Source organism: Sebastes fasciatus, chromosome 21 (genome assembly GCF_043250625.1).
Source record: "Sebastes fasciatus isolate fSebFas1 chromosome 21, fSebFas1.pri, whole genome shotgun sequence".
Lineage (NCBI taxonomy): Eukaryota > Metazoa > Chordata > Actinopteri > Perciformes > Sebastidae > Sebastes > Sebastes fasciatus.
Window position 1 is genome coordinate 25457918 of NC_133815.1, and position 24712 is coordinate 25482629.

The 24712-nt window shown below is 40.9% G+C and overlaps 1 protein-coding gene across 1 annotated transcript in view; it reads right to left on the reverse strand.

Moving 5' to 3' along the window:
* Positions 1–24712, reverse strand: part of LOC141759718 (uncharacterized) — a 111621-nt gene that overhangs the window by 73241 nt on the left and 13668 nt on the right. Inside the window, exons 6-12 of the mRNA XM_074622021.1 lie at positions 21470–21643; positions 20541–20714; positions 19612–19785; positions 18794–18967; positions 17911–18084; positions 15439–15612; positions 14492–14665 (exon numbers count right to left, since the gene is read on the reverse strand). Of these exons, the coding sequence (XP_074478122.1) occupies positions 14492–14665; positions 15439–15612; positions 17911–18084; positions 18794–18967; positions 19612–19785; positions 20541–20714; positions 21470–21643 (1218 nt within the window). The remainder of the gene's footprint in view (positions 1–14491; positions 14666–15438; positions 15613–17910; positions 18085–18793; positions 18968–19611; positions 19786–20540; positions 20715–21469; positions 21644–24712) is intronic.

Here is a 24712-nt window from a genome sequence, read left to right on the forward strand (position 1 = left end):
GGAAATTAAGCTTTATAAATACGAATAATTACCAATTAAGAAAATAATATAAATAGAAAAACAGGCAATAAATAAATCATAAAGTAATTTGTAAATGAATAAGTCCACTAGCCAAACTGAGTGCTCAGGAAGTAAACTGGATGGAACTAATTAACCTAATTATGCCCCAAGCATTAGAAAAGCAACACTCTCAGTGTCACAGTGAAAAGGGTCTGGAGAAGTTAGCTCCATGCTAGACTCTGCTGGAAAGTGGACTCGGACTCAGCATCCAGGGACTAGAGAGGCGGAAGAGCGGCGAACTTCAAATTGTTTGTATTAGCATAAACTGATTGTTTTGATCTCTTTTTTTGGCTATTGACAACGATTTTCTGGACATCGGACTTGGCGGTTGGCATAAACTGGTTTGTGACTGGATCAGGATGAGGTAGAGGATGATGATATAGGCTTAGATTTTGATGATTGGACTCCAGTTTATAGTGTGAGAGGGCGAGGAGGAGGGGGAAGAACCAGGATGGACGAAATGCACTCCTTTGCGAATCAAAACAATAAACGAAGCTTAGATGAGAACAGTTCAGATGAAGGAAGGAGAGTTGTGCGGAAAAAGACCGTGAGAGAGGAATTTAAAATCATCGTTAAATTCAGAAAGGAAGACGAGGATATTAATCTAAGTCCGATTGCACTATCGAGGGAGCTAAAAAAGAAGATAGGAGATGTGGAAATTGCCATGGTCTTGAGAGATGGGAGCTTGTTGATAATAAACTCGAAAAAAAAAGTTTGGAAATTTGTTGTTTGGTCGATTATTTCTCTGTTGTTACAATGCTAATTGCCCAATTGGCATTGTATTTTACATGGTTGGAAAGCCTGTTTATTTACCTTCACAATGATGTCCAACTTGTAAGGATCATGCATTTGTAGGATGAGCAGCACAGCTGATTATGTGGGTAGCGCCCAAGAAAAATTTGTGAAAATGCTCTGCCAATGCTAAACAGTGTATTCTCCTGTTGGTGTTGACTCTTGTTTTGAGTTGTTTGGTGGATTGGATGATTGAACTCTCTTTCAGTAACAAGGAACAAACAAGACATATTGGCTATTTTACACTTTATTCATTTAATACACCGTCAGGAGCCTCAGTAGAGGTGGAAGATCCATACGCAGCCACAACAGCCTGGCACCTCCTCCTCATGCTGGTCACCAACCTGGTCACACGTTGCTGTGGGATGGCGTTCCAATCCTCAACCAGGATTCAACTTGCCTTATCACACGGGCCTTATCCAGCTTAGATCAACGTGGCATGTCGATGCTTGTAGCAGACACCAAATGATCACTTTAGTAGGGCGCAGCACCCAACAGGCCAGACCTGATTGGCAGCACCTGGAGCTCAAAACAAGAGTCAATACCAACAGGATAATACACTGTTTAGAATTTTGCCAATGCAAGCATCGGCATGCCACGTTGGCCCACGCGATAGGGCAAGTTGAAGCCTGTGTTCCGCAAAACCAAGTTGCATCCTGGCCTTCTGTGGGTAACGTCACAGAAGGCCTGCTCATAAAATACACTAACTTCCCCGATACCGAATCTCCCTCCAAACTGAAGTGAAAAGCTGACAGCCCCTCAGTATGATCTGATCAATACCACGCTGGCAGATTGATTTGTTGACTGTGTAATGTCACAGGACTGATAAATTCCATAGGTTGTGTAGGCTACGTAATGTAGTCAACAATGAATAACAGCTATGAAACTGAACATTAGCTTGATGATGTTGTAGAATGTGAAGTTATTAGTAGCCTACTCTGAAACGGTGAACAATCATTTGGTAGCGTGAGGTGGGGACCTCTGCTGGAAAGAACCACAAAGGTGATTTCCACATATAATTAATTAGGCTTTTAATTCACGCTGCACAACTAAACAGTACATCTCACACTTAAAATAAAGTACAATACATTATCTTAATGGGAATTTACCAGACTCTGTATTGCCCATGCCTGGAGACATAACAAAAAGGATTGTGTACCTTTGTGTCTTTTGAGAGTTAGATCATAGAGCATTGTGAACATATTCACTGCTTATTAACTGTGAAATAATCTTATTCAGATAAGCTACAGTAGCCGTCTATCATCCTTTCTATGTCTCTGGCTCCAACTGGACTCCAGTCCTGTGGTGCACTCTACTGGGTGAAAACAGAACTACATCACATTAACTGTGTTACAGCAATGCATTACAGTTTAGCAAAATACTGGTACAGATTATATAGTAAAAGCAACATATGCTATCAATAATGACAGGAGGGGTGCAGAATGAAGGGTTATTGTCTTTTATCTATCTCTGGATAGGCTACAGCCTTCCTAGAGGAGTGCTAGGGACTAGGTGGAGGTGTCAGGTGTCTCTCCAGGAGGAGCCACATAATGCTTCACTATAGTGATGGGAACTCCGGCTCTTTTTAGTAAACCAGATCATTTGGCTCAGCTCACCAAGAAGAGCCGGCTCTTTCGGCTCCCAAACGGCTCTTAGTTTTACCACTTCTGCCTTTTATAGTTCAGCCAAATTTAGCGCTGTTTTGACCTTTGATTAGTATGTGTGCAAATATATCACTTAAATTATTCAATATAATTATACTAAACCTTATAATTTCCAGAATACCATAATTTTTCATGCTGCCTCGTTTCCGACTGTCACTCATCTTGTCTGCTATTCATGCACCGCAACCGCACCGCACTCTCTCTTTCTTTCTCTCTCTTTCTCTCCTCCTATTATCAAACAATAATACATCCACAGAGCTTTTAGAAAGGTGCTGAATAAAAGTATGGCTTCTCCTAAAAAAATAATATTATGATTTTGATTTAATCATTTTAAAAATAACAAGGCTTGTGAGCCAACAGTAAAACAACGTTGGTATCACGAGGTGTCTCTAGGTCGTCAGTTAGTGTGGAAAAGACAGATAATGGCTGGTAAGTGCCTGGCATTGACTTGTTATGAAGTGAATGCAGTGGAACGGGGGAGGGAGAATGTGACATCAAGTAGCTGAATGTTATCAATGTTATCAATAGCTCTTTTAAAGGCCGTGTAAAGGAAATTCAGAGATTTGTTTCTAAACACACTATAAAACATGTGAACAAACTGTGAACATTGTAGTTCTGGATTGTGGAGTTAGACCGTTAAACTGTTTTTCACCAGTTTTTTGTGTTCAGGATTTTTTAGGCAGGGCTGAAATTATGGCTCGATGACGCAGTGGAGCCATCCTTAACATAACTCCACCTGTCTTCACAAACGTGGTTTTTGAAAGGAAAAACAGAAACCAAGAGAATTGTCAGAAGGTTATCTTGGCTAGCTCAGTCAGTAGAGCATGAGACACAAACACTCTGGGTGGCGGGTTTGAGACCCATGTTGGGCATTGACATATACACCTTTGTATTGTATTGTATTTTTATGATTGTAATCCATCCCATGTCCTATGTATATTTATTATTTTCTGTAAAAAAATTAAGTCTTTAAAAAAAAAGAAAATGACAAAGAGTCAGAGTATGGAGTACCAGTATTCTGTCAATATGAAGACACAACAAGGTCGATATTATTTAACATTACAATAAATTATTAGTTCTACGTTATAGAAAATGTAGATGCATTTCTAGAGGGTTCAGTGAGCCCCTTGAACCAACGCAGACTGCGCCCGTGTCTATCACCCTCCAGGATTAATTACTTTGTGTTTTAATGTACTGTCAAATAAAGTGTACAAATAGGTTGTATTTAAATACTCACTGGAATGGGCTTTATGGAATACATGTGAAAATGTACTTGATACACTTTTACAAAATGTTCTTTAAATACTTTTGACAGACAAAACCAGTGTGTGTATTATAAATATCTATTTTACTAAGTATAATGTAAATAAACACAATAGTAGAGCACTTTGAATGTGATACACTATTAAGTACACTGTTTGAATAAACTTAAGGAGAATTTTAAATCAAGTAGTATTTATTTTCACTCATAAAAAGTAATTCAATATGCAGTAGGCTAGTATTTGAGTTGCAATTTAATGTATTCATTACAAGTGTATTCATATAATTAATACATAACTACTATGCTTTTCATACATTTTTAAAAAGCTTTCTATAACAACTCTGACAGGAAAGTGGAACATACATTAAAAATAAATGTATACTGTACAACTTAAGCAGTAATTAATGATAAGTTGATTATACTTCATGTATTGTTCATACAATACTACACTACAAACACAATTCTCAAAAGTAGTCTCATTTCTATGTAAATATAACCTTAATATAAGTACATTGTGATAAATGATTCAAAAGTCAACAATATCCTTTAACAGAAAGGTTTCGATGGAGATGAAAATGAGAGAAGAAGCCAGCCAGCTGTTGATGGAAGCTTGGAGTCCACAGTCCAGTGATGCCAGCTGGGACAGGAGAGGTGAGGCCACGGTGCTGCTGAGAAGACCGGGAGAAAGAAAGGGTTGAAAGGCTCAGTGATATCTCAGAGAAAATCCACAGATCACATCATTCCCATAATCATGTAGCAGAAACACATCAGTGACATCATGGCTTATTAAACATTCAGCCTTTAAATGGCATCTACCGCTGCTATTCATTCATTCCTCACACTAAATCTCTCTGAACCTGAACTAAATGATGAGCCCAGATAGGCTGCATGTCCACTGACCTGCTGTCAGTGACTTCACCTGCTGTTTCCTGATCAGTGAAGAATCAGTGTGTGACGTCATATGCTACGTAGCCTATAGATGGGAGGATGTGATTGTGATTGTATAATCAGCCTGATCAATACACTCAAGTGACCGCGCCGACTCTTGTGTTTACATTGGGCCCGCTCACAGAAATCACATGCCCGCCCACGGATTTATGTCTACTGCTGAGTCCTAATGCGAGCTAGCTTGGACACAGCTAGCTAACGTTACCACCGCTAACACTAAGCTAGCTAACTGTAGGTAACAGCAGTAAAGGCTCAGCAAGCACAGCACAGCACACTCACCTGGAGATGAGGAAGTTATGCGTATTTGCAAATCGCCCTTTATTTTTGTGGATATGAGTTTACACAACACAAATGCATGTTTGTGGATAATGAAATATTTGGAAATCATGGTACACATTTGTGGATTGTCTTCTGTGGATTACAACTAATAAAGTCCAATAAAAACTACCATAGAGTTGCTGCATCTAGAACCTGTGTTGGGCGGTACGCTGATATCTTCTGGGCCTAACACCCCCGCCCCGCTGCCTCAGACAGCAGACATCTCACCATGTATTGCTGGATATGATCTCCTAGGAGCCCCCATCGCCACTGAAGGGCTCTTCAGATCGGAAGTGGTTTGTTAGCCTTCGCTTGGATGCCAGGAAGCACAAGCAGCGCTTGGTTACCATTCTCCGTGGGGGACTGAGGGTCCCCACAACACCCAGGGAACACCGCTGGGACGAGTGACCTCCTACGTCACGGTGTTCACGGTTGCATCCCTGATGGGGTGGAGAGGGACCTGCCTGGGGAGAGCGGTATATTCCTCCACATTCAGCACCAAAAGGGGCTATGATGTCACTATTCTGACGTCAGAAATATATATTATACATATTCTGAAATGTACAGCAGAGTGATCACAGACTGTAATGACAGCAATGCTGCAGATTGTATTCTGGCAATGCAGGGTCAGGGTCAAAGAAGTGAACTCCACTGTGAATCCACCAGGAGATCACACCAAAACAGGAAACACATCTTTGAATTCATCAGTCGTACAGGGCTGTCAGTTAATGGAAGTTTTTATTGGACTTTAATAGTTGTAACCATAGACATATACAGTATATACGTAGACACTGCATTGACTCCTGGAGCGTACGTCAACGTGGGCGCCATATTGGACCGGGCAACTCTCAGAAGCCGTGAATGGAAAAATGCCTGAAACTTGTGCAGCTTGGGGATGTACAAACCGTCACACGATCCAAAACAGATCTCGGGAATCATCTTTCATAAGTTAGACTGAACTATCGTTTTTGGTTTTATTTGGCCATTATTACATTCTGTTGAGAGATAACTAACGTTAGTTAGATGGCCACCAGAGTCGGACTAGAGAGCTATCGTTAGCTACTAGCTATCGTCAGCTGCTAGCTATCGTCAGCTGCTAGCTATCGTTAGCTGCTAGCAACATCAGGCCGTTCTGAACAGGTGTGTCCTAAACGGACACTGCACTAGTAAAGATCTAACAACCAGCAGTACATCAGGTCATCCTCATCACCACCAATAAACTCATCATGAGCATTTTATAGTTTGATGACATGAGAGAAAATAATTTGTCACCCTGCTGGAGCTGAAATGAAAACTAAACTTTTTAAAATCAGGTTTCATTTTAACTGGAGTTTAATTTCAAATCCAGTTCCATCATTTTAAATCAAGTTTAACTACATTATGATGACACTTAATCTTTACAAAACAAAGTCAGTCAGAAAGAAACATTTTACTCCAAACATTATTGGAAGGTTTTTAGTTGGTGGGCACTAAGAACCAGGACGAAGGCCAGCGGGATTGAGGTGCACAACAAGCGTGGTGGAAAAGTGAGCAGCAACAGACCAACCAGGATGTTTCCAGAGCAGGTTTTTACTTAGACTATTGAAATGTTACAAAAATCACAAAACTCTCCCCAATAGTTAGCAGGCAGCTGGACAACAAAACTGGGTAACACAGGTAGCAGATTCCAGGATTGAGGTGACACTTAACCTGATTCCCCCTCTCTCACACACCACACTGCTTTTCCCACCTGGTAGATCTACCTGAGGTCCATACCAACAATTAAAGGCATATATCCACATATCAATTTAACTTGTACAATATAACCTTAATATTTACATATACAACATACAAATTATTACATAATACAGATTTAATAATATGCATGATTAATGGAAGAAATATCAAAAGAAAGCCAACTTAAACAAACCCCTCTAGCCCACTTACCCCTCTCTTCCCTGGCACCTGTGGCTGAAGTTTCAGGTGTGCTCCCTGAAAACACTCCCCTGAAGTCGGCCTCAAAGAGTGAGTTCTTAGAGGAGTTCCCCAAAATAAAAGCACAACATAATTACCTGAACTTCCTGTATTAGTCCGTGTTCTTGAACTTAACACAGTCAATTCACACGTGTGTCTTTTTCCATCTTAGTGAGGGGGGTGGGTTGCCGCTCCCTCACAATTATATACTAAATAAAATATGAAGTTGTTGACTTTCCACCAAAATCCAGACATAATCTGTTTGTAGTCAGTTGAGAAACTTCACTGAAGCCTTGATTGAATCCGGGTTTTATCTAATTGTTTCTTGGTTGTTACAAGCAAATCATTTATTTATCTTTTATAATATGAGAAATGGCTGGTATTGGGTTTAGAAAGGTAACTTTATCAACTTCCACCGTTATTTAGAAATATGTGGAAATAAACAACAAAATCCCTCGTTCCACAGGGTGGAGCACAAAGCAGAGCACAGAGATCTATTTAAATGTGTTAATCTACAGTTACGTTGTCATCAACTGAACTATTCTGCAGAGGCACTTTGGGTTCAGAATATATGAATGAATAAAAAAGACAAAATAAAATGTAGGTCCAGGTGGGGAATCTCTGTGGATCATCAGGACACGGCTGATCCTCTCAACACATCCACATTTCTGATCACTCACTCTGACAGAGATCACCATCTGATGAGAGAAGAAGAGAACAGAAGTCATGAATCAGTGTTTACAGAGACTCCCTTCATCAGCTGTCAGTCACTGATGTAGCATACAGTTCATTTATAAAACTATCATTGGCAGAACCAACCTCCATATCTCCGCTCACTACGCAATATCTCCAACAGTAACCACAATTTATCTTCTAGCAAATTCATCAGTATGGTTGTTCCTAAAGTCTGCACCTCCTCTGGTCGTCACTCATTCCAGTTTGCTGCTCCTAGTGACTGGAACGAGTTACAAAAGACACTAAACCTCCACACCCTCATCCCGTTACCCTCCTTTAAGAACTCATTACAAGAGATAGTTTCTGATCACTGCACCTGATCCTGAATTTGCCTCTCTGGAACACACCACATACAACAATATATATATATATATATTGTTGTATATACTGTATATATTGTTATGTTTTAATTTTGTCTAATGTTTTATTGCCCTTATCGTACTTATGTTCTATGATCTAATATCTTGTATGGCCTTGCCTTCTGTCGCTGCATCTCAGCCAGGTCGTCATTGTAAATGAGAATTGGTTCTCAGTTGACTTATCTGGTTGAATAAATGTAAAATAAAAATAGAAATAACACATGCAGTACAAGCAGGGACTTCAGTCTGTGTAGCGAAGCCAGCTTCCTTTCAGCTCTCATGTTAACGTATTGGAGTGAACACACTGAGCTCAGCACTCATAGACCTGCAGAGACTTTGGACATCAAGTCTGTAGATTTCACTGAAGTACACAGTGGATATAAACTGCTGAGAGTCCTGAACGCATCATTACTGCAGAATAAAAGAGATATTCACTGCTCACTTTAATGATAGATTTACTGCTGTTAGGGTTCAAAGATGTTAAAAAACAGTGACAAATGATTACTGGACTTCAGAAGAGGTTCTGGTCTTCAGAAAGACCACATCAGGGTTACTAAATGTAACCATGGTTCTATGAAAGCTTCTGTGACAGACCAGCTTCCTGTGACGCACTTCCCAAAATTTCTGTGAGATCGTACACTGCTGCTTACTTTTTCTCTGTGCTAACGTTAATCTATCAATCCATTATCTCTACTTTATCTGTATTTACTTCATATCATTCTTGATTTTTTATTTGTTCTGAAACGTCTAGCATTAGCGGTAACGTCAGCTTCTGCTGTTCATATTAGCCCTGTTATCTGTCTAGCGTAGCATATCTGCCTAGCCTACTCTCACCTCACAGCTAACGTTATTCTGCTAACTCGTTAATACTTAATTTTCTGCTAACTTGATAACCATGGTTTGTGCTGAGTGTTCCGCTGTTTCAAATAGGATGTCTGCTAGAGAGACGTGTCCATGATTTAGAACAGCTTGTTGCGACTAGCTTTAGTTTAGATATCACGGGCACTCCAGATAGCATTAGTTGCAGGCCTGATAGTATGCCTGCTAGTGATAGCTCTAGCTTAGCCTTGTCGGCAGATGCTGCGGAGTTTGTTACTCCTCCACTCCCGCTGACAAGGACAAGCAACGCACGCTAGTCATAGGGGACTCCATTACTGGCAATATTAGACTAGCATCGCCAGCCGATGTGTACTGTTTACCTGGGGCCAGAGCTTCCGACGTTGAAGCTAATCTGAGGGTACTGGCATCACATAGGGAGAAGCAGGGGACTCAGGCACACACCATCACTAGCTACAGGAACATTGTTATTTATGTAGGCACTAATAATGCTAGGTTGAGGCAGTCAGACATAAAAAAAAGATAGCATAGTTAGGATGCTGGACTGCGCTAGAAAGATGGGTCGGCATCGAGTAATTGTCTCTGGTCCCTTGCCTGTGCAGGGGAATGTAGGGCTTCTGCAATTAAGCGCTGGCTGGCGTGCTACTGTAGGGAGCAGGGATTAGGTTTTGTTGATAACTGGCCTTCCTTCTGGGGCCGCCCCGAGCTGCTGAGAGCGGACGGCCTGCATCCTACTGGAGCAGTCGCCGTTATTTTGTCTAGGAATATAGACAGGTGCTTACGGCGAGTTTAACACTAGTGACTCAGCGCTCGGCAGGTCGCAGGTGATTAGAGAGCCTGCTAGGTCTATAGCTAGCGCGGTTTTGGAGTCCACTAGCATAGTTAATTTTTCCAGAAATGGAAACCTCCATAGTAAAGACCAGTGGTTCTCAAACCAATGGTGGTACGCAAGCTCTCTGTAGTGGTACGCGGAGGAATCTCTGAAATATTTTTTTTTAAAATGAATAAGAAATAGGGCTGGCCCAAAGCTCATATTTTCATCGTCATCGTGATATGAACATGCGCGATGAACACATCGCAAAAGGCTGTCTGAAACACGATGAATCAGAAAAATCATTATATTTAGGGATGGTTAACGTAACTAGGTATTAAACTGGCCGCCGGGCCTCTGCTGCTCTGTCGGAGCTCTCCACTCACATCAACATACAGTCAGCCAGTCTGTGAACAGCTGATCAGAAAGGCCGCGGTGGAGACGGCTACAACTACTAGTAAGTTCAATAAAACTTTGCAAGTGTAAAGCTAAGACACGTTATCATTACACCTGTTCAACAAGAATAAACATGATGAAACTGTTAAACATGGAGGAAAGCAACGTTTCAATCTGCTCTGTCCGCAGTCTCTCATCCTCCGCCGCTTTAGACTAGCTTGGCGGCTAACAGCGATCTGTAAACACGTGTAAGTTATTTAGTTTAGTTGTGACTGACTTTAGTTCCCTGGTCAGCAGTGATCCAGTGTTTGTGTCAGGGGAGTTTATTGTGAAGGAACGGAAGGCGTGAAGCGGTGATGCGCTGCAGACTGAGCCTCTGTGTTATTAATTTATTATCTTCATAAACTATCATAAATCCTCGGCTACACCAGCTAAAACTGAAGCTGGCAGTAGGCTGTATAGTCTGACTGTTTAGGTTAGTTTGTCGCATATCTTACTTGTAAACTGATCAGCTGGCTGAAACCAAACAGCCCCTCTTCCCTCTATCAGCCCTAATGTTACATGCAGCAGAGGGAGGAGGACAGAGGACAGGAGGACAGAGGACAGAGGACAGGAGGACAGGAGGACAGAGGACAGGAGGAAGGACTGATACTGACTGATGTCTGTGTTCAGTCTTTATAAACTTCACTTAGTATTTTCATGTCGGGAATATGACTTATTTTATTAACATTTTAGATTTGTTTCCAGTGAGATATTAATGAGTTTATAGTGCCTTTAGTATTGTAAACATTACTGTTGCTGCTCTAGAAACAACATTTAGCCCAGTTATATTTTAAATACAGTATATGTATATGTATAGCTAATATGCACACTTCAATATTTGTTTATTTATCGCAAGTCATATCGTCATCGCAATATTGAACAGTGTTATCGCACATTGCAGATGTTCCTCATATGGAGCAGGCCTAGTGTGAGAGGCTGCCCCTTGCGTAGTATGAGAGTTTTGTGGAAGAGTTTAAGTACCAGTTCTAGTGCTACCCCTTTGTACAGCGTGGATGTGGCTGACAAAGTCAACAATAAGTAATATTCTTATTAGGAATAAATTTGCCTCCTGCGTGAACTGTGCATTGCTGAATAGGGTAGGCATACGCAAGTGTATTTTAACATTGGTCATAATGGTGGTACTTGGAGAAACAAATATTATCTGAGGTGGTACTTGGTGAAAAAAGTTTGAGAACCACTGGTATAGACTATCAGACTGATAGCATAGTTTAAACATTGAGACTGTCTCCCTCCCCCGGCCTTGTACTCACAAACGCCCTTTCCCAAAGAAATATGTGAACCACAAAAATCTGATAGTCATCCCTACCACTGGTGGTTGTGAACTGTCCCATGAAGCACCTGATCAAGTTTTACAAAACACAAGACCTAAGGAAATCCTAGTTGTATCACCACGCCGTCGTGTGTGCAGGCCACTAATCCCCCAAACTAATGACACAAGGCATCTTGTTATAATCACTACCTCATCTTCTGCCAGCTCTATTAATGAAAGCTGCAGTCCTAAAACAACCCTCAAATTTGATTTTCTAAATATCAGATCGCTGTCTACAAAAGCCCTACTGATAAATGATTTGATTCTTCAACATTGCCTGGATATGATTGGTCTATGTGAAACGTGGCTGAAACCAAATGTTTTCTTACCATTAAATGAAGCTTCCCCACCTGACTTCACTTATGCCCATGTTGCTAGGGCTACTAAACAAGGTAGAGGTGTTGCCTTAGTCTACAAATCCCTTTTTAACTTAACCTCCAAACATTATACTAAATTTAACTCATTTGAGTCTTGTGTATTAAAATCATCTTCATTAACCATGAATTGCCATTGCCAGGGCATCAGGCTCCATCTTGTGGTACTATACAGACCGCCTGGCCCCTACTGACAGTTTTTAGAAGAATTCGGAGAATTTATCTCAGACATTATTACTCATTCTGATGAGATTGTAATTATTGGTGATTTCAATATTCACCTGAACAAGGCTGATGATCCTTGGTGAAGCCTTTTTGGCCCTCATCAGTCTGTACATGAACCTGGATTCAGTTGCACCTCTTACTACTAAAACCAGACGGTCACAGAGGTCTACACCGTGGTTTAATGATGATACACATGCTCTTAAACAGGCCTGCAGGAGATCAAATGGTGTAAATAACTGAAAGTAAACTACCTATCATGGCATGAGTGTGTCTTAATTTACAAGCGTGCTCTGTCTGCTGCCAAAACAGCCTATTTCTCTCGATTAATCAGTAACAATAAACACAATCTTAGATTTCTCTTTGACACTCACCCCAAAAAAGCCTGCTGTTAACAGCTCATCCTTTACAGCACATGATTTCTTAAATTTCTTTTGCAGAAAAATAGATGAGATTAGATATAAAATTAGTTCCTCGCTCACAGCTACATCTGTAAATTCTGCTGTGCAATTTCCGTGCGTCGAATCCCAGTTAGTCTCTGTCCTTACACATTTTAAGACCGTCTCTCTTGAAACTCTGTCTAAGCTGGTCTCCGCTTCTAAACCTACCACCTGCCTCCTCGACCCCTTACCAGCTTAACTTTTAAAAGATCTATGGCCATGGCTGGGACCTACAATGTTGAATATTGTCAACTTGTCTCTTACGACTGATATTGTTCCCACTAGCTTCAAGACAGCCTCTGTTAAACCTCTACTTAAAAAAACACATCTTGACCCAGGGTCTCTAAATAACTATGGACCAGTCTCAAACCTTCCATTCTTCATTCAAGAGTGGTGTCTCAACAACTTTCAGACCATATTATATTTAGTGACCTTTTCGAAGGTAAGTGACCTTACACTCCAACCAGGACTCTCCGCTCTCAAAATACAGGGCACCTGTCTGTCCCCAGAGTGAAAAAGAAGTCAGCGGGTCAAAGATCCTTTTATTATCGAGCCCCTTCCCTCTGGAATAACCTCCCTATAGACATCAGACAGTCTGATTCTGTGGAGGTCTTTAAATCTAAACTCAAAACCCATGTTTTTGCCCTAACTTTCAATTAGTTAGCTGGTGGGTCAGTCTCAGTCTCAATGTATAATTCAGCCTTGTAGTACTGCCGACGAGAATATTATTAATGTTAAGCCACTGCCTCTCAACAACCCTCTGTTGTTTATGTCCCACAAGCACTGCTGTGTGCCTCTCTCTCTCTCTCTCCCCTCTCTCTCTTTTTACACAGGCTTCTCTGTGCTGGACCATCAGCCGTTCTGTGACGTCTCTCTGTCTCATTCCACATGACAGACCTGGACCTCCGTCCTCCAGGAGATTTAGCCTCTCTAACAACTTACCTCAGTACAAGGGGGCTTATTGGCATGGGTAACATACGTTTATATTACTAAGCACCTGTGAATTAAAAACAAAAAAATATGGTCCTCTCTCTTGGTTTATGGTGGAGAGGAGATTGTGTTGCTCGGGCTCTATCTATCTTGACGTGGAGAGGAGGTTGTGTTGCTCGGGCTCTATCTATCTTGACGTGGAGAGGAGGTTGTGTTGCTAAGGCTCTATCTGGTTGGCGTGTAGAGGAGATCATGTTGCTCTGGCTCTATCTGTTTGGCGACGCCTGGAAGCTGCTTGACATCCTTCTGGATCCACCTTCTCACATATATTTACATTATACATATTAATTTTTGTCATGGATTGTCAATGTTGTATTTTCATTATGTTGTTACTCTGTACACACGACATCTACTGCACGTCTGTCCATCCTGGAAGGTGGATCCCTCCTCTGTTGCTCTTCAAGAGGTTTCTTCCATTAATTCTCCCTGTTAAAAGTGTTTTTTTTGGTTATGTTTTTCCTTATCTGATGAGAGGGTTGTACTGTAAAGGACAGAGGGTGTCGTATCCTGTACGGATTGTAAAGCCCCTCGAGGCCAATTTGTAATTTGTGATTTTGGGCTATACAAATAAAATTGACTTGACTTGACTTGAAATAAGAGCCAGTGATTTGAGGCTTCAGTCAGACTGATCTCAGAGCAGTAACAGAGATGAACTGATAAATGAGAGAACAAAGACTTTCTGATCAGATTTGATGGTACCACAGTTTGATGGATGAGGTCCACTGTCTCTATACATGTTGTGATGCTGTCAGCTGTAATCCAGCTTTATTTCCTGGAGACATCAACACAACAACAACAACATCTTCTTCACATCAACTCAACAAGCTTCTAGCTGATCTGATTGGCTGACTGTTCTCTCTCTCTCTGTGTCACCGTTCTCCTCTCACAGCTTAACTGAGGAAACACATCACAACAATACTACTGAAACCAGCATGGACCGACTCCGACCCTCTACTGACCTCAGAGTCTCCAGTCTACAGTTTGGGCTCTCCACAAGATCAGACAGCTGCTTCACGTCTGAATCCTGCAGGTAGTTTCCTCTCAACTCCAGCTCTCTCAGATGAGAGGGGTTGGACTTCAGAGCTGAGGCCAGAGAAGCACAGCTGATCTCTGACAACCTGCAGCGCCTCAATCTGAATAAAGAATAAATGATGAAGATAAAAATCACTTTATAATCCAATCAAATGTGTTCAGGTTTTAAATGTGTAGCTCAACATTACTATGTCCTAATCAATGATCTTTTCCCTAAAATGAGTAGAGTGACTTTGTCATTGTGTTATTGTGGATCATCATAATGTCAGCCTTCTACAGACATCATCCAAATGCCACCACAACATTCATACACCTATTCATGTCAACACACATCAATAACATGCTGCTGATCTCTGTCAAGTCTGGAATTAGAGAATCAATACTATGGTGACCCTTTAAACAGCTGCATTTGGTGTGTGTGGCTGTGTGTGTGTGTGTGTGTGTGTGTGTGTGTGTGTGTGTGTGTGTGTGTGTGCATGTGTTCTGAATGATCAATATCAATGATCAGATATTATTTCTGGAATACGTTAAAATTAACAGAAACCAGAGAAATATTTCTACTTCATGAAGTAAACTTGATCAATGTAAAACAAATATTAGTTCAGAGGATGTTCTGTATCCAGATGTGACCATTTACCAACAATGATAAACATTAATTTACTTTAACAACTAACAGTGGACATTTTCTACACTTTCTTTAAGAAACACAAGTTTTTTGTGACTGCAGACTAAATTTAGTTCAAGAAACATGAAAATATGAAGAAAAGGACATTAACAACTTTATGGATGTAAGTTATGTTTGCACCTAAATCAGGTTCAATTGTTATTTAAACATATAAGATCTATAACAGTAACAGAGAGTCAGTGAACGGACCTCAGAGTCTCCAGTCTACAGTGTGCACTCTCCAGAAAACCACACAGGAGCTTCACTTCTGAATCATACAGGTTGTTTCCACTCAGATCCAGCTCTCTCAGATGGGAAGGGTTGGACTTCAGAGCTGAGGCCAGAGAAGCCCAGCTGATCTTTGACAAACTGCAGTCCCACAATCTGAATAAAGAATAAATGATGTAAGTTTAGAAGACAACGTTCCTGCTTGAAATCATTCAATGTTTAATAATGTGTTCAGAGCTGAAGAAGGTTTAGAACGTAGAAGTTTAGAAAATGTAAACTCCAAATAATAATAATAATAATTATAATAATAATAATAATAATAATAATAATAATACATTTTATTTATGGCCGCCTTTCTAAACACTCAAGGTCACCTTAAAAGGCAGAGTAAAAAATGGATAACAATGTAACAATAAATAATAAAATTAACAAAACAAATTTAAAGTGTATAAAATCATTATGTACAGAGGATTCGTTGGACCAGATGGATAATGATCAAAGTGAATATGCCAGTTTAAAGAGATGTGTTTTGAGACGAGATTTGAAATTGGGGAGAGAGTCAGTGTTACATATGTCTGGTGGGAGGGTTTCAGAGGCGGGGGGGCAGAGCAGCTAAAGGCTCTAGGTGGACCAGTTGAAGTTTATGGATGGTTTGAGAGGGAGACCAAAGAGAAGGGAGTTACAGTAATCAATGCGGGATGTAACCAGGGTGTGAACGAGAATAGCGATACTGTTGGGTGTGAGGGACGGGCGACGGCGATTAATGTTACGTAGATGAAATTATGCAGACCGAGTGACATTACTGATGGGAATTTGGAATGATAGCGTGCTGTCAAGGATGACACCCAGACTCTTAACCTGAGGGGAGGGAGAAACTGAGGAGTTATCGATTGTAATGGAAAACCTGTCATGTCCTGTCAAGGTGGATTTGGTGCCAATGAGGAGAACTTCGGTTTTATCACTATTTAATTTGAGAAAGTTGCAGGAGAACCAGGATTTGATTTCTTGAAGGCAATCAGAGAGGGAGGTGGGCGGGAGGGTGGAAGTAGGTTTGGTAGACAGGTAGAGCTGGGTGTCATTGGCATATCAATGAAAATGGATATTAAATTTACGGAAGATATGACCAAGACGAAGTAGATAAATGATAAACAAAAGGGGCCCCAGGACAAATCCCTGGGGAACACTGGTAGTGACTGGAAATGGCTGGGATTTGAAAGTTTTGAGTTGGATGAGCTGAGTGCGACCAGAGAGGTATGATTTAAACCAGTCAAAGGGTGTGTTAGTGTTTCCAATAGATGCTAGTCTGTCAAGGAGGATGTTGTGAGAGATGGTGTCAAAGGCCGCGCTCAGATCAAGGAGGATGAGAATAGACAACAGTCCGGATTCAGCTGCCATGAGGAGGTCATTAGTGATTTTTACCAAAGCTGTTTCTGTGCTGTGGAGGGGGCAGAAACTACACTGGAATTGTTCATAAAGGTTATTGTCAGACATGTGAGCATGAACCTGAGATGCAACTGTTTTTTCCGGGATCTTAGATATAAAAAGTAGGTTAGAGATAGGATGAATGTTATTGAAATTGTTGGGATCTTCACCAGGTTTCTTGAGTATAGGAGTTATAGTGGCTAATTTGAAAGATGAGGGAACAATACCAGAGGTGAGGGAGGAATGTATGATGACAGTTATTAGGGAGGACAGAGAGGCTAGGCAGGCTTTTACCAAGACAGTAGGAAGAGGGTCTAACTAACAGGTAGATGGCTTGGATTTCCGAATGAGGTCTGATAATTCAACAACAGAGGGGAGTTTGAAACTTGAAAGTGAACGAGTGAGAGGGGCTGAAATAACCGGAAGAGATGAACTGTAGGAGGTATTAGAAGTCAGTTGCTGGTGAATCTTGGTTATTTTGGCATTAAAAAATGACATTAAGGTATAAACAAACACCTGAAGCCAAGAGGATGCAGGTTAAAAACTGTAAAATACAAATAGTGAAACAGAGCTCTCATCAATATTAATGACAACATGCTGCTACTTCAATAAAGACGTAGTAACTTCACCTCTTAAACTCTGACAGCTCCACCAGTGAATCCATCTATACAAACTCATGTTTAGCTGCCAAACAAAAATAAAAACCACAGAAACTGATTCAAGATTCAACTCAAGATCCCAAAGTTTCTAAAGATGTCAAATATATCAGGATGGATTTTGGGGGAAAGGGAATAAAATCAGGCAACAAAAAAATCAGCAGAAGTACATCTGCTACTTACACAACGTGGGAGCTGGGCATGAAAATGACAACTGCGTCGGTCTGAAACTGTGCTGTGCGGCTCTTTGCGCTGGGTGTGAGATAGGATCCTCAGTGTGGATCAGTATAATATCAGCCTTATATCTGCAGTTTAGTGTCACAACAACTTTCACATCATAAAAATCTCAGTACAGAAGTAAAAAATGGTGTCTGACCTCAGAGTCTCCAGTCTACAGTGTGGACTCTCCATAAAATCACACAGGAGCTTCACTCCTGAATCCTGCAGCTCGTTTTCTCTCAGCTCCAGCTCTCTCAGATGGGAGGGGTTGGACTTCAGAGCTGAGGCCAGAGAAGCACAGCTGATCTCTGACAACCTGCACCGACTCAATCTGAATAAAGAATAAATGATGAAGATAAAAATCAATTTATAATCCAATCAGATATGTTCAGGTTTTAAATGTGTAGCTCAACATTAATATGTCCAAATCAATGACCTTTTCCCTAAAATGAGTAGAGTGACTTTGTCATTGTGTTATTGTGGATCATCATAATGTCAGCCTTCTACAGACATCATCCAAATGTCACCACAGCATTCATACACCTATTCATGTCAACACACATCAATAACATGCTGCTGATCTCAGTCAAGTCTGGAATTAGAGGATCAATACTATATTGATCCTTTAAACAGCTACATTTGGTGTGTGTGTGTTGTGAATGATCAATATTAATGATCAGACATTATTTGTGGAATACGTTGAAATCAACAGAAACCAGAAAAATATTTCTACTTCATGAAGTAAACTTTATCAATGTAAAACAGATATTAGTTCATAGGATCTTCTGTATGTAGCCATTTACCAACAATGATAAACATTCATTTACTTTAACAACTAACAGTGGACATTTTCTACACTTTCTTTCAGAGACACAAGTCTTTTGTGACTGCAGACTAAATTTGGTTCAAAAAACATGAAAATATGAAGAAAAGGACATTAACAACTTTATGGATGTAAGTTATGTTTGTACATAAATCAGGTTCAACTGTTAATTAAAGTTATAAGATCTATAACAGTAACAGAGAGTCAGTGAACTGACCTCAGAGTCTCCAGTCTACAGTGTGGACTCTCCAGAAAACCACACAGCTGCTTCACTCCTGAATCCTGCAGGTCATTTCTACTCAACTCCAGCTCTCTCAGATGGGAGGGGTAGGACTTCAGAGCTGAGGCCAGAGAAGCACAGCTGATCTCTGACAAACTGCAACTCCTCAATCTGAAAAAAATATAAATTATGTAAGTTTAGAAGACAACGTTCCTGCTTGAAATCATTCAATGTTTAATAATGTGTTCAGAACTGAAGGTTTAGAACGTAGAAGTTTAGAAAATGTAAACTCCAAACACCTGAAGCCAACAGGATGCAGGTTAAAAAGTGTAAAATACAAATAGTGAAACAGAGCTCTCATTAATATTAATGGCAACGTGCTGCTACTTCAATAAAGACGTTGTGACTTCACCTCTTAAACTCTGACAGCTCTACCAGTGGATCCATCGATACAAACGCATGTTGAGCAGCCAAACAAAAATAAAAATCACAGACATTGATTCAAGATTCAACTCAAGATCTCAAAGTTTCTAAAGATGTCAAATATGTCAGGGTGGATTTTGGGGGAAAGGGAAGAAAATCAGGCAACAAAATAATTAGCAGAAATACATCTGCTACTTACACAACGTGGGCGCTGGGCATGAAAATGACAACTATGTCGGTCTGAAACTGTGCTGTGCGGCGCTTTGCGCTGGGTGTGAGATAGGATCCTCAGTGTGGATCAGTATAATATCAGCCTTATGTCTGCAGTTTAGTGTCACCACAACTTTCACATCATATTAATCTCAGTACAGAAGTAAAAAATGATGTCTGACCCCAGAGTCTCCAGTCTACAGTGTGGACTCTCCAGAAAACCAGACAACAACTTCACTCCTGAATCCTTCAGGTTGTTGTCACCCAGCTGCATCTCTCTCAGATGGGAGGGGTTAGACTTCAGAGCTGAGGCCAGAGAAGCACAGCTGATCTCTGACAAACTGCAGTTCCTCATTCTGAAAAAAGAATAAATGATGAAGATAAAAATCACTTTATAATCCAATCAAATGTGTTCAGGTTTTAAATGTGTAGCTCAGCATTACTAGGTCCTAATCAATGATCTTTACCCTAAAATGAGTAGAGTGATTTTGTCATTGTTATTGTGGATCATCATAATGTCAGCCTTCTACAGACATCATCCAAATGTCACCACAACATTCATACACCTATTCATGTCAACACACATCAATAATATGCTGCTGATCTCAGGCAAGTCTGGAATTAGAGGATCAATATTATAGTGATCCTTTAAACAGCTGCATTGTGTGTGCGTGTGTGTGTGTGTGTGGGTGGGTGCGTGTGTGTGTGTGTGTGTGTGTGTTCTGAAGGATTAATATCAATGATCAGACATCATTTGTGGAATACGTTAAAATTAACAGAAACCAGAGAAATATTTCTACTTCATGAAGTAAACTTGATCAATGTAAAACAGATATTAGTTCATAGGATCTTCTGTATCCAGATGTGACCATTTACCAACAATGATAAACATTAATTTACTTTAACAACTAAAAGTGGACATTTTCTACACTTCCTTTAAGAGACAAGTCTTTTGTGACTGCAGACTAAATTTGGTTCAAGAAACATGAAAATATGAAGAAAAGGACATTAACAACTTTATGGATGTAAGTTATGTTTGCACATAAATCAGGTTCAACTGTTAATTAAAGATATAAGATCTATACCAGTAACAGAGAGTCAGTGAACTGACCTCAGAGTCTCCAGTCTACAGTGTGGATTCTCCAGAAATCCACACAGCTGCTTCACTCCTGAATCCTTCAGATAGTTTCCTCTCAGCTCCAGCTCTCTCAGATGGGAGGGGTTGGACTTAAGAGCTGAGATCAGAGAAGCACAGCTGATCTCTGACAAACTGCAGTCCCTCAATCTGAATAAAGAATAAATGATGAAGATAAAAATCACTTTATAATCCAATCAAATGTGTTCAGGTTTTAAATGTGTAGCTCAACATTACTATGTCCTAATCAATGATCTTTTCCCTAAAATGAGTAGAGTGACTTTGTCATTGTGTTATTGTGGATCATCATAATATCAGCCTTCTACAGACATCATCCGAATGTCACCACAACATTCATACACCTATTCATGTCAACACACATCAGTAACATGCTGCTGATCTCTGTCAAGTCTGGAATTAGAGGATCAATATTAAAGTGATCCTTTAAACAGCTGCATTGTGTGTGTGTGTGTGTGTGTGTGTGTGTGTGTGTGTGTGTGTGTGTGTGTGTGTTCTGAAGGATTAATATCAATGATCAGACATTATTTGTGAAATACGTTAAAATTAACAGAGCCCAGAGAAATATTTCTACTTCATGAAGTAAACTTGATCATTGTAAAATAGATATTAGTTCATAGGATCTTCTGTATCCAGATGTAACCATTTACCAACAATGATAAACATTCATTTACTTTAACAACTAACAGTGGACATTTTCTACACTTTCTTTCAGAGACACAAGTCTTTTGTGACTGCAGACTAAATTTGGTTCAAGAAACATGAAAATATGAAGAAAAGGACATTAACAACTTTATGGATGTAAGTTATGTTTGTACATAAATCAGGTTCAACTGTTAATTAAAGTTATAAGATCTATAACAGTAACAGAGAGTCAGTGAACTGACCTCAGAGTCTCCAGTCTACAGTGTGGACTCTCCAGAAAACCACACAGCTGCTTCACTCCTGAATCCTTCAGGTAGTTTCCTCTCAGCTCCAGCTCTCTCAGATGGGTGGGGTTGGACTTCAGAGCTGAGGCCAGAGAAGCACAGCTGATCTCTGACAACCTGCAGTCACTCAATCTGAATAAAGAATAAATGATGTAAGTTTAGAAGACAACGTTCCTGCTTGAAATCATTCAATGATTAATAATGTGTTCAGAGCTGAAGAAGGTTTAGAACGTAGAAGTTTAGAAAATGTGAACTCCAAACACCTGAAGCCAACAGGATGCAGGTTAAAAACTGTAATCTGGCTTTGGAATTTTTTTTTAATAACTCCACTCAGCCTTAGCATTAACACCACAGGCTTTAAGACATGCGAAGTGTAACTGATAACTTTTTCATGACGCGTCACCCTGCAGAGAGAGGGACAGTGAGAGAGCGCGGGGGGGAGGGAGGGGGTGACAACTGTTGATTCTGCCTTCTTTCCACATTAAACTCGGTGAAATTACAGTTGAGTTCGACCAAAGAACACCTGGTGATTGTTGGAAAGAGTAACGACGAAGGTTTAGGTGAGTTTTACTTTGTTTCTGTCCAGTTTAAATGAAGTGTTTTACGATGCTCCGCTGCGTACAGCTGATCTCAACATAAACAAAATTACACATGGATGATGGCGCAAGCTGCACGGAGAGCGGGGGGCAATCGTACTCGGGCAGCTTGGCAGAGGTCTGCGCTCTCCGAGTGCCATTCTAGTTTAATTTATTACATGGCCTTATCTAGTAGCTTAGTAGGTTTATGTCATTTACAGGAAAGGTCCACATTTGTTCAAGTGTGTCTATAAACAACAGCCACATGTCATATGTACATTAAAAGAGTTATTGGTGGTAGTAATCATTCCTCCTGTGAAGTGATCCCTTCATAACACAACTACACTGTAAGAAATTACTTCATAAGTTCAACTGAAACTAATATGAAGATCCAGCAGTCTGAGTCCAACAAATCAAGTGGGTGTTTACTAGGGCTGGGATGATTCAACTATCTCCTGATTCAATACTATCACGATTCAATATGTATTCTGATTTGTAAGTATTGTGGTTCTACAAGTATTGTGATTCAATATTGTGATTTATTGTGATTTTTGTTCACTTTTTTAACACTACACCATGGGAAAGGTTTAATCATACACTTCTAGGGACTTTTACTTAAGAAAATCTCTGAATTAATCCAGTAAAAATGTTTGATTTTCAGAATGTATGTAGTCAGAGATGTCTTGAAGTCAAATATATCAGTCATTGTCAGGATTTATTTATTACATTTTTTATCTAGCAACCCAACCCAACCAAAAGACATTTCCCTCACAGATTAGTGGTATTTTATACTTAATCACCACAGTATAACACCGTCATCAGTTAAACTTCAGGGATATCAATCTGTCCATTTAGGAAGCACAAGTGATTGTGAATCACTTTCAGCTGCTTTGGTGCAAATGAAAGTGACAACAGGTGCAATAGAGAGGCAACAGCAAGACAAACGTCCAGAAAGGGAATGGTTTTACATGTGGTGGCCACAGACAATTGCTCTCTCCTCATCCTTCCTGACTGATTCTTCTCTAGTTTTGTGTTCTGCTAGTGTCCTTGTCACTACTTGTAGCATGAGGCTGTACCTGCAGCCCATTCAGGTTGCACAGGTAGTCCAGCTCTTCCAGGATGGCAAATCCATACGTACGGCCGCAAGAAGGTTTGTTGTGTCTCCCAGCACAGTTCCAAGAGCACTGAGGAGATACCAGGAGACCGGCCGTTACACGAGGAGGGATGATGTCACAGGCAGCATAACGTTCACCACGGCGTCTCCAGACTCTTTCACGCCTGTCACATGTGCTCAGTGTGAACCTGCTCTAATCTGTGAAGAGAACGGGGTGCCAATGGCGGACCTGCCAATTCTAGTGTTCTCTGGCGAATGCCAGTCGAGCTGCACAGTGCTGGGCTGTGAGCACAGGTCCCACTAGAGGACGTCTGGCCCTCATGCCACCCTCATGGAGTCTGTTTCTGACGGTTTGGTCAGAAACATGCATACCAGTAGCCTGCTGGGGGACATTTTTTAGGGCTCTGGCAGTGCTCCTCCTGTTCCTCCTCGCACAAAGGAGCAGAAACCGGTCCTGCTGCTGGGTCAATGCCCTTCCATGGCCCTGTCCTGCCCTCCTGGTGTAACGGCTGGTCTCTACAGTTGTAGCGTCAGCCCATTTGACCACAGAGATGAGAGCGACGGCCAGCTCAACCGCACGTTACCGCCATACGATAACGTTTCCTGTCCGTGACAGAGTTAGCGTGCAGCTTTAGCCATGATGTCTAGCTCTGCCTTTCCTTCAATGTGTGAAACCCAAAGTGTTTCTATACTTTACTGGATGTGCAGTGTTTACCACGCTGGATTTAACATGGGAGGGTGCAGGTCGTATCCACGCTGACCCTTCAACATTTTATACTTTCTCGTTTAGGCTCGCGGCGGCCGGCTGGTTTGTTTTGGTTGAAACGGATATGACGTCACGTCACTCAGACTACAACAATTAAGGCGGTAACTTCCTTCTACCTCCACATGGGGCCTTTCCCACTTCTAATTTCATACGGCTCGACTCCTCTCCTCACGTCTTAGTCCCACCCACGTGAGATGCGAGCGGAGGAGGCGAGGAAAAGACACGAGGGGTGCATCCCAAAGCTCTTATTTGTCATTTCCTCGCTCCTCGATCCTCGCTTGAACCGGAAGTTGTTTTGGTGTGCCATCTTGAAGACTGTCTCAAAGCTCTTATTTCTGCATCGAGGATCGAGGATCGAGGATCGAGGAGCGAGGATCGAGGAGCGAGGAGGGATCTCTGAGGGGCGATGAGCGAGGATACACGAGAGCAGCCTTCACGGAAGTCTTTTTCCGATCTACACGCCCCCTTATTGGATATCAGTTTCTGATGGACGCTGCTGCCGACCGGACTGATCTGATAACTTTAACTCTCACTGGAGTTTCATACCGGAGTGAAAACAGATCACAGATTAAACATTTTATATTTTAGTTGTCTTCTGATTCACCATCTAGTTATAATCTGTGTTAGCTGTAGGTGTGAACAGCAGCAGAAGGACCTGCAGTATCTCTCCTTCACACACCGCCAGTGAAGGAGCTTGACACTGAAAGAGCTTTATAAAACCTGACAAACTGACTTAAAATAACTTT